The following is a 9986-nucleotide window of genomic DNA, read 5'->3' as shown; positions in this document are numbered from 1 at the left end:
TCTTGTGCTTTTCTTCTTTGTGCTGTTGTCATTTAAAAATTTTTTAAAAGATATCGGGTATCTTATTTATTTGTTGAGAAAGAGAGAGAGTGAGTGAGCAAGCAGGGGGAGGGCAGAGGGATTGGGAGAGAATCCTCAAGCTGACTTCCCACTTGATTGCAGGGCTTGATCCTGGCACCTGGAAATCATGACCTGAGTTGAAATCAAGACTGTGTTGCTTAGCCAACTGAGCCACCCAGGCACCCCAACATGTATTGCTTTTAAAAGTAAAAGCAAGGGTCCCCTGGGTGGCTCAGTCAATTAAGTGTCTGCCTTCCCTTTCTGGAGTGCTGGAATGGAGCCCCATGTCAGGTTCCCTGCTCAGTGGGGAGTCAGATTCTCCCCATTAATCAGCTCCTCCTCTCTCCACCATCATGCTCTCTCTCTCACATTCTCAAGTAAATATATAAAAAATAAAAAAAAGTAAAAGTGAAAATAGGTCACATCCTTGCCTCAATAAAAGCCTCTCATAATACAATATATATTTTTTCTTATTAAAAATTTGCAGTGCCTAGAGCTCAGGAATGTAAATAACTAACTTTGATATTTACAGGGCAATAGGTGAAGGAACAGAGTCAGAGAATAGTTTGAAAGTGAGTAGTCTCTGAATCACCCACACTTTGTTTTCATCTCTTTAAACAATTTCTGAAATATGCTTGGAAGTGTTGAGGCCTGTTTTAAAACCACCAGGCATAAGTCAGGGAACACATCTCACAGAGGAATCTTATAATGGTACTGGAAGAGATGGAAATAGATTTGTAAGGCTGGGGTCCCCCATGGAGGATTTGGAGGAGAGCATAGGGAAGCAAGGGGTGAGTTTTAGATGGGCTGCTGTTTGTAAATCAGGATTAGAATAAACTGGGATTAATTAGCATCTAGGTGTTGTGATAAGTGGAGGGTGGTTACTAATTGGGTAATCTAGTAATAGTAGGGAGTAGTAAAGTGGGTCTGGAGCATCATTGGTGCCAAAACAACAATCACTCAAAGAGGAGGTGGTTAAAGCATTTTTCAGTTTCTGTATGAACTTGGGAGACACAGTACTTACTGTTGTAAAGGGAAGACTTAACTTGGGGAGATAGAAATCTTGCATCCAAAGACCTTAGGAGATAGAGACTCTCCACTTCGGAGCTATAGGTGCTGTACAGATATGGTTTCAAAGTGAGCATTTTCATGTGCTGATGATGCAATATAGAGTTGAAATATTTAGAGGGAGATACTGAGAGAAAGCAAGGAGAGGAGTGGGAATAAAAGAAAAAGGACAGGGAAGGGGCAATAAAGGTGTGCTTTTTTTTTTTTTTTTTTTGGTCCTTTTTGCCCTCTTGAGTTAGGATCTTTTCTTCTTGATGCCTAGCCCAGTGTCTAGCATTTAAACGATAGTCAATAAATATATATTGAATGAATTAATCATTCAACCAATTTTGGTTCTGAAATACTAGGGAAGAAAGGCAAATGAACTAACATATATTGAGAACTGCGTTTATGCCAGATGTGGTGCTAAATCTTTTGTGAAATAATGTAGGCTCAACTGTTCTCTCTCAACTTCCCTACAAGTTAGCATGTATCTAGTGACCTGTGGGGAGTAGGGATGGGATGATACAGATCAGTTTTGGTCCTTTTTTTTTTTTCTTTTTAAAGATTTTATTTATTTGACAGAGAGAGATCACAAGTAGGCAGAGAAGCAGGTAAAGAGGGAGAGAGGAGGAGGCAGGCTCCCTGCTGAGCAGAGAGCCCGATGCCGGGCTGGATCCCAGGACCCTGGGATCATGACCTGAGCTGAAGGCAGAGGCTTAACCCACTGAGCCACCGGGCGCCCCAGTATTGGTCTTTTGATTTTATTCCTTTACCTTGTATTTGTTTAATCTCTTTCCATTTACTACAAAAATAGAATAAGGGTCATTAACTTTTTCAAGCATTATTTCTCCCCCTATCTTGGGAATTGGAATTCCTTATCTATAATTTTATTATTCCCCAGGTCTTTCCCTCGCCTTTGTGCCCTCCGCCACCGGGCCCTTCCAGGCAGCTGTGATGAATGTATTGTTAAGATACAGAGGTTTAAAATAAAGTTAAGAGGTTTAAAATAAGTCCCATTAAATGACCTACAGTCAAAGGTGTCCGCAGGTTCGGTCTTTTTCTTCCCAGCAAGCAAACTACAAACTTCCCGGGAAAAACCTTCCTGCGGGTCTGCGGGAGCCTGGGTCCCCCCCCCCCCCCACCATGGGTTCTTCCCATTGGTTCTTCCTGGGAGCCTCCGCCCCACCCACGGTCCCGCCTCCTGGGAAGATGAACCAATAGGAGCGTGAGTTGTGGTTTAAACTCGGAGTCCGGGGAACTCTCTGGAGGCTGAGTCTCGGATGAGTTTGGCTGTTGGTCCCGACGTGGGTGGACCGTGGGTTAGTGACTGGCTGGGAGCGCGGGTCCCGCGAGGAGAACGGTGGGCTGGGGGCTGGAAGCCGGAGGGCCTGGAGGTCGGGGTCTGGGGCTTCCCGGGGTCGTCTGCGTCGCCGAGCCGGGTTGAGCCACGGCCTCGTTCTGCGTGGGCAGTCCTCCATTTGATGAGTACCAGGACCTGTACCAGCCCCAAACCGCCCAGTCGTCTGGAACTTAGAGCCTCCGGCGCAGGTTTCAAGAGTTAAGAGCTGGATTAAATGCCTGTTGGCTCAAGAACGGGCTAAGCTCGCTCCTTAGCTCTAGTTTTTGCGTGGACGTGCTCAGGGTAGAAAGTTTGGTCTGTGCTACACCTTCGCTTCTGTCTTCTTTCATAACCCCCGGGGTCTAATGTATGTTTCATACCCGCAGCTGGTCCAGAATGGCTACCCTGATCTTTGTTGATAAGGAAAATGGAGAACCAAGCACCCGTGTGCCTCCCAAGGACGGGCTGAAGCTGGGGTCGAGGCCTTGTAAGTAAAACGGGCTGCAACCCGAGTCCGGTATTGTCAATCAATTGTGGGCGTGTCCCGGAGCTGGGGCGGCCTTCTGTGTACTTGACAGCTTGAGTTAGGTATTACCGAATACCACTATTGCAACGTGCTCCTGGGTCTCTTTTTCATGTTCAGTACCTCAGATAATTAAGGGGGTACAGAACCGAAGTACGGTTAGGCCTATGGCCATGCCACCAACAAAAGTGGAGGTTGAGTTTGGGGATGAGAATGAGGCCGGGTTGATTTACACAGCCAGCCTTCTAGCTGCACCCGTGTTTATTGCCTGAATAATCTTATGGTAAGCCTTTTTCCTCAGCAGTCAAAGCTTTAGATGGGAGATCTCAGGTTTCAACACCACGGGTAGGCAAAATGTTTGATACTCAAGCAGCCGTACCTAGAGTTGCCAGAAAGGCTTTGGGAACTGTCAACAGAGCCACAGAAAATTCAGTAAAGACTAGTGGACCTCTCAAACAGAAGCAGCCAACCTTCTCTGCCAAAAAGGTAAGTGTTGGCTACAAAGTCACTGTTGAAACACTTTAGCGCTTATGACTCTTAAAGTGACTATAGGCCTCCTACTTTGCTTTCTCTCTTGTGAATGCAAGGAAATGTAGGCTACCCAATATGGATTAACAGGAGGGAAACATGGGAAGCTTACTCTTTGTGGTCTTCCTCTGTGCCGCAAGATCAGAAGTCTCAGAAGCAGCTGGTGAATATTTCTGCCTCACCTGTTCTTAATAAGTGTGGAGAAGATTGATTGGTAGTATCTATGTATGGTCATAGACAGGATTGAGAGGGAGGGTTCTTTGACGGAGGTCATGGAGCTAATAGAATAGCTTAGGAGGTAACCATGCTCCTCCCAAAGGCCTCCTGGAGGAAGCACCAGGTACTCTGCTAGCATGTTGACCTTAGTGTGTGTGCACGAGTTAACAGTCTCTGCATCCCCGACTGAGGAGACTTTGCTGTGAAAGATGACTCAGCACATAGATTTACACTTAATTTGCTAAAATAAGTGGTTTTATTATGTATTAGGAAAAAAAAAACCCTCGTACTTTATATTAAAATAAGACTTGAGGTGTGGTTTAGAACAAGATATCTTTTTAAACTAAGTTGAGTAAGAGAAATGTTAAGTTCAAGTATTGGAAGGCTATGGCAACAATAATGAGAATGTGACACAGAACTGAAGTGTGGGGAAACCCTGCTTTAAGGATTTCTATAGGTATGCACATTCTGCTTTGGCCTGCTATAGTACACTGCCTATCTGCCAATTTAAGATTAGGGAATTATCTAGGTTTCTAAACTGCTTAACTGTCTTTTGCTGAATCTTACTCAGTGTGTGTATTTCAACTTAATATTAACTAAGCAAATAATTAAGGGAGCACTGATGGGGAAACATAGATGGAAATCACACTTCCAAAACCCAAAAATGGCTTCTCAGATTAGCTTCTGTGTGGGTGAGTCATGCTGTTTTCTCTGACAGGTTGAGTGAATGAGTTGATTAGCTCTGAATTCTGCCTTCTTGGTGACTTGTGCTGAGAGGTGTGGGTACTTAAATTTCAGACTTAACTCTTGAGCCATGCCACTAGAATTGCTGGCAGAATTGGTATGTAATTATGAGAACTAAGGATTATGGTTTTTTAGAAGTCAGCATGAGATTGAAAAGCTGGTGAAGCAGTCACATGTCTTGAAGAAGACTAATGATCTTTTGTCCTAATCAGTTGACAAGGCTTGCCTTTCACTAATTCATATTTTCTTGGATGGTTTTAGGTGACTGAGAAGACTGTCAAAGCAAAAAGCTCTGTTCCTGCCTCTGATGACACCTACCCAGAAATAGAAAAATTCTTTCCCTTCAATCCTTTAGGTAGTATTCTTTTGGTATTACAAAAATGCTTTAGTTTTGAGTTTCTCTTAGAATCCGATTCAGCTCTAATCTGATATGGATATGAATGTGAACTGTGACCCAAAACTGTAATAAGACTGTCTAAATCTGGGTTTCTTTCCACAAACGTACTTGTTGACAGATTTATTTGTAAGGAACATCTTAGGTCAGAAGGGGAATTGGTACAAAGATGTGGAGGACATTGTTCCTGACCTCAAAAACATAAGGGAGATAAGATTTGTTCACTAACATTGAACAAGTCTAAATGGGACTGTTTTTTGTGGCAAGCCTTTTAGAAAGTGAGTTTTATGTTAAGTTGAACAGTGTCTGAAAAAAATCCACATAGTTCGTGATAGCATGTGTATTCTTACTCCGTCAGCCTGCTAATGTATCCGAAGTGTTTTCTGTTATAGAAGCACCTTTTCAAGCTTTAATCTACTCCCACTGGAGGAGAGGCTACTGTATCCAGGCTTTGGATGCAGTGTTTAACAAGACAGGCCCACGTTGATGGAGCCCATGATTTGGAGGGAAAGTCAAACATGAACAAATTCTCTCACTGTAAGTGAGAAGGAGAAACCAGCCCATTAGAGGGAACTGAACCTCACCTGGAAGAGCAGGGAGGCTTTCTCTCAGGAAGTGCCATGATGTGGCCTTTTAAAGGGTAACAGGGGAGAGCTACGTGAAGCAGGGAGGGGCCAGGCAAGAGCACCACACCTATGTGTGTGCAGAGATCCCGAGGTGGAACAAAGGACTGGAGTGGTTCTGGGACAAAGGCAGAGGGAAGGCCGACAGAGGTGAGACTGTGGGCAGGTCCTGCAGCGCCTTGTAGGTTTCTGAGTTGGCATTTTTGCCCTTTCATCCAAAGGGCATTTAGTCATTTTGTACATCCAGGTTGTCTCTGGCTTTTATATAATACATTTTATATAATTCAATTCTGCAGTTTTCTTGAAATTGTATTGTTGTGAGATTGTCAGGATAGCTGAGTCTCCGAGGGTATGTAATTAAGATTTGATAAAACGGAGTGCTTCCATGCTGATGATTACCATTCAGCCATTAAGGAAAATGAGGTAGATTTATGCATCTTGATCAGGAAGGAGGACTTCCATATGCTGTGTTTGAGGAAAGAGATACGGCCAAGTTGTCCTCCAAAATAGCATAAATTACTGAATTCATGTACAGTGGCTGATGATGCCTGCTTCTCTAATCTCTAATAGCAGATGTTTTAAACCTCTTATCAAAAGGGCAATGGGTATCTTATTGTTTTAAATTGGGGAGCATGTATGTGTGGTGAGCATACTTGATTATCGGCCTCCTATAGTTTGTTTTTTAATTTCCTGTTGGGATCTTTGTTTTTCTTTGATAAAGGTCTTCCTTTCCTTTTTCCTTTTCTGTAACAGCTTTTGTGGATAAAGGAAATTAACCCTAATACGTTGCAGACTCTTTCCCTCTGGAGTCTTTTGTCTGTTTATGGTTTCCTTTATAATTCAGTGTTTTTTTTTTTTTTTTAAAGATTTTATTTATTTACAAAATGATGTATTAATCACTTTTTCTAATTCAAGAAATTTCAATTCCAGGGTACAAACCATTGGTTTAAAAAATTTGCATTTCCATTCCTTTAGTACCAGTTTAAAATAAATGCTTAACATCAAAAAAAAAAAAAAAAAGATTTTATTTGTGAGACACGGAGCACAAGCAGGGGGAGAGGGCAGAAGAAGAGGGAGAACTGGACTCTCTGCTGAGCAGGGACCCCGAAGTGGGGCTTGATTCTGGGACTCTGGGATCCTGACCTGAGTCAAAGGCAGAGGCTTCACCAACTGAGCTACTTGAGTACCCCATATAATTAAATGGTTTTAAATTAAATAGTTCCATATCACTCAATTCCTTCTTAACTTCTGGGTTTTAGTCAGTCTTTAAAAGAGCAGGCTAATTCCTAGTATTTAGGCTTTAAAGAACTTTCACACTTCAGAAAACCATGGGTTCTCCTTCCGTCTTTGTTCTTTTGAGGAAATGCTAAACCTCTCAAAAAGAGGAAAGAATATTTAAATTCTATTTCTGTTACTATCAAGAAAAATATGCTGTATTCTTTTTTTAATTAAAAAGTTTTCTTGTAGTAATCTCTCAGTAAACTCAAGACCCTGAGGTCAAGAATATCATGCTCTACCAACTGAGGCAGGTGCCCCCCCCAAAATCTACTCTAATCCTAAGAAGTAAGGCACTTGGATTATAAGAAGGAGTGTGACTTAACCCAGTAGTTCTTATTTTTGTTGTGGGATTTTCACAACTCTTAGAAGCTAATGAAGACACCAGAGAACTTTTGTGTGTCATTTATCAATTTTGATTCCTAATGCAAGATATTTAAATAAAAAAATGAATTCCTTAAAAAAAAAAACCCATTCATTAGTGTAAGTAACTTTTTTCTAAGACCTAAAAATAACTTTTTTTAAAACAGAAGAATTGTGTAGTTTCCTATTTTTGAAAACTTGCTTAATTTGGTTTAACATAAAGCACTGGGTTGTCCTCTGATTCTGCATCCAATCTATTGTATCTCTTGTTTTGGTTGAAGTACTTGAAAAAAATCTGGCCACATACAGATACACAGTTAAGAAAGTGAAGAGCAGGGGCACCTGGTGGCTCATTGGTTAAGCCTCTGCCTTCCTGCTCAGGTCATGGTCTCAGGATCCTGAGTTGCAGCCCCGCATAGGGCTCTCTGCTCAGCCGGGAGCCTGCTTTCTCCTCTCTCTCTCTCTGCCTGCCTCTCTGCCTACTTGTAATCTTTCTTTCTCTGTCACATAAGTAAAATCTTAAAAAAAATTAAAAAATAAAAAAAAATAAAGGGAAGAAGAGCATTTCAATAGTCTTTTCAAATAAATGTGGAGAGTTTTCTTTCTTACTAGACTAAAACCCAACAAGTGGCAGTTTCCAAATGTAGGGTTGCAATGTGTAATCTGAAACCTTATCAGTGAACATTTTGTACTCTGACAATAAGTGCTAAAATACACTGGGCTGTTCTGCACTTTGAATGTATCTTTTATTTTTGCATTTATCACACATTGATCATTTAGAAATAATGATTCACTTGGAACTGTAGCTCATCCAAATGTTGAAGTGTGTCATTATGCAGTATCAAACACACATTAATGCCACCACGGATCTCATCAGAAAAGTGTATTAGGAAGTTGGCAAGCTAATGACTGCGGATAAGTTTTCCAGAATTCTAGTTTTATTTTTTTTTCTTGGAATTGTGATCATTGGCAATGAATATCATGTTTCTTGAAGTGATAGAACTTCTTTCATTCCTCTCAGAAAATGTGCTACAAATACCCAAGTTTGAGTAACCAGTTTGTCTTTCCATTGTTATTTCAACTAAATAGTGTTCCAGGAAAAAGGCCTCTAGTTTAGCTTGCAAACCAAATAATCATGCAAATCTTGTTTTCTTTGAGCTTACCTGGTACTTTGGTATGCAGCAGAAGTGCTTTATGGCGTACTTATTTCATCATACAGAATACTGAAAAGACCACTGTTCTTCAGGGTTGAGAGCTAATAAAATTAATACTTCTTACTGCAGATGGCAAAGTGAGACGTGAAGCTGGCAATTTTTTACTGCAAGTGAATGGTACTGTGGAGTAGTGACTATAAAATATAGTTTATTGCCACTGCCTTGATTTGTGCCAAGGCACAGCAGTTCCATCCATCATTGCTTTTGTACCATCACTGCAAATGTCAACACAGCAGAAGAAGGTGTTAATGTTATTAAGCACAGAGTTTGACCTCACTGTTCCACTGAAAGTGTCTCAGACCCCCAAGGGGCCCCTGACCACTCTGAGAACCACTGCCTTGATAAAGTGCTTTGTCTTTGTGGCAGATTTTGAGAGTTTCGACCTGCCTGAAGAACACCAGATTGCACACCTCCCCTTGAATGGAGTGCCTCTCATGATCCTTGATGAGGAGAGGGAGCTTGAAAAGCTGTTACACCTGGGCCCCCCTTCACCTCTGAAGATACCCTCTCCACCATGGGAGTCTAGTAAGTGAACAAGTGCCCTTCTAGAAGGGCTGCGGATTATTTGTGTCCTAATGGTTCCATTACTGTGGGGGCAGAATTGTGTAGAAGATTAGCCTATAAGTAATTTCTGTTTCAAACTTAAGAGATTAAAGTTTCAGAATAATGAAAACTGCTTTCAGTTGGTATTGTTTTCAGTCCCAAATGCCCAGGTAAAATTAAGTCCTTCTGGAATCTGGACAGTTTAGATGCAGAAAATAAGAGTAAATTTAGGATACAGCTTCATAGCTTATAACTTGAAGTGTAATCAACTTGTTTGGAATGAGAATTCCAAGTTCTATCCAAAGCTAACCTAGGATCAAGACACCTGAGCACAATAGCACAGAACGGCAAAATCTTACTACCAAGGTGGGAGGCCTCTGTATGTTTTCGATTTGTTCTGATGGGATAGTGTATACTATTTTATAAATTACCATAGTCGTATTGTTGGCTCTTACTTGGGTCTCTCAGAGTAATGGAGTTTCAGGTATGTCTAAGATTTATTTCCTAATGAAGTTTAATTCTGGGGTTTTAGCCACATTTCAAGAATTGAGTGTATGTGTGTGTGTATGTCTAGCTGGGGTGGGGCTAGGGATTCATTAGACAAAGGGGAAAATAAGAATTTGTGAGTAAAATTGACAACCAATGTCTGTTGAGATGGACTAAAGCATTTGCAGATATTGAATAAAAAAATTTGTTTTCTAGATCTGTTGCAGTCTCCAAGTGTTCTGTCGACCCTGGATGTTGAATTGCCACCTGTTTGCTATGACTTAGATATTTAAACTACTTAGTGTTTAATAGTTTGTATGTTTTGTATTAATAAAGCAACTCTTTAACAGACTCTTCCTAATCTCGCAGTTGGTATTCTTTGGAATTTGCTTAAAATGGAAGTGTTTGACAAGGAACTATAATCTGACAATAGAAGTATATCTCATTTGAAAGCTTACCCTTAAAACCCTTCGGTTTGTTTTAACAGCTTATTTTAGACGCTGCCACTGTTCTCCCTGAAACATACACCCCTCAATGTGTACTTTACTGCCTTTCTGTGGCCATTAACTAGTGACAGTTATTAGATCTCTTAATTAGAAGAGCCACTTCTAGCTCATTAAATATCTAT

General features: G+C 41.1%; 1 protein-coding gene across 6 annotated transcripts; it reads left to right on the top strand.

Annotated features, from left to right (window-relative positions):
• The first annotated feature begins 2326 nt into the window (after positions 1-2326).
• On the top strand, positions 2327-9710 carry PTTG1 (PTTG1 regulator of sister chromatid separation, securin). 6 transcript variants are annotated; one of them, XM_082724639.1, is made up of 6 exons: positions 2327-2429; positions 2836-2936; positions 3274-3458; positions 4722-4815; positions 8696-8854; positions 9575-9710. In XM_082724639.1, the coding sequence occupies exons 2-6, from the start codon at positions 2846-2848 to the stop codon at positions 9649-9651; spliced, it is 606 nt and encodes a 201-aa protein (XP_082580765.1). In that variant the 5' UTR covers positions 2327-2429; positions 2836-2845; the 3' UTR covers positions 9652-9710. The 6 variants fall into 6 exon arrangements, with proteins under 6 accessions (XP_082580765.1, XP_082580768.1, XP_082580767.1 ...); XM_082724642.1 differs by having other exon boundaries at positions 2336-2429; positions 3277-3458; XM_082724641.1 differs by having other exon boundaries at positions 2393-2658.
• The last annotated feature ends 276 nt before the right edge of the window (positions 9711-9986 follow it).

The sequence above is a fragment of the Mustela nivalis genome, assembly GCF_964662115.1.
Source record: "Mustela nivalis genome assembly, chromosome: 3".
NCBI classification, from domain to species: domain Eukaryota; kingdom Metazoa; phylum Chordata; class Mammalia; order Carnivora; family Mustelidae; genus Mustela; species Mustela nivalis.
Note: the sequence above shows the minus strand (reverse complement) of the source record. Positions and strands in the feature narration are given on the sequence as shown.

Excerpts from the sequence above, each read along its gene's own strand:
- PTTG1 (XM_082724639.1), top strand. The coding sequence starts at position 2,846 with ATGGCTACCCTGATCTTTGTTGATAAGGAAAATGGAGAACCAAGCACC. Across the intron at positions 2,937-3,273 it reads GAAGCTGGGGTCGAGGCCTT|CAGTCAAAGCTTTAGATGGG; the intron begins GTAAGTAAAACG and ends CTTTTTCCTCAG. Across the intron at positions 4,816-8,695 it reads CTTTCCCTTCAATCCTTTAG|ATTTTGAGAGTTTCGACCTG; the intron begins GTAGTATTCTTT and ends TCTTTGTGGCAG.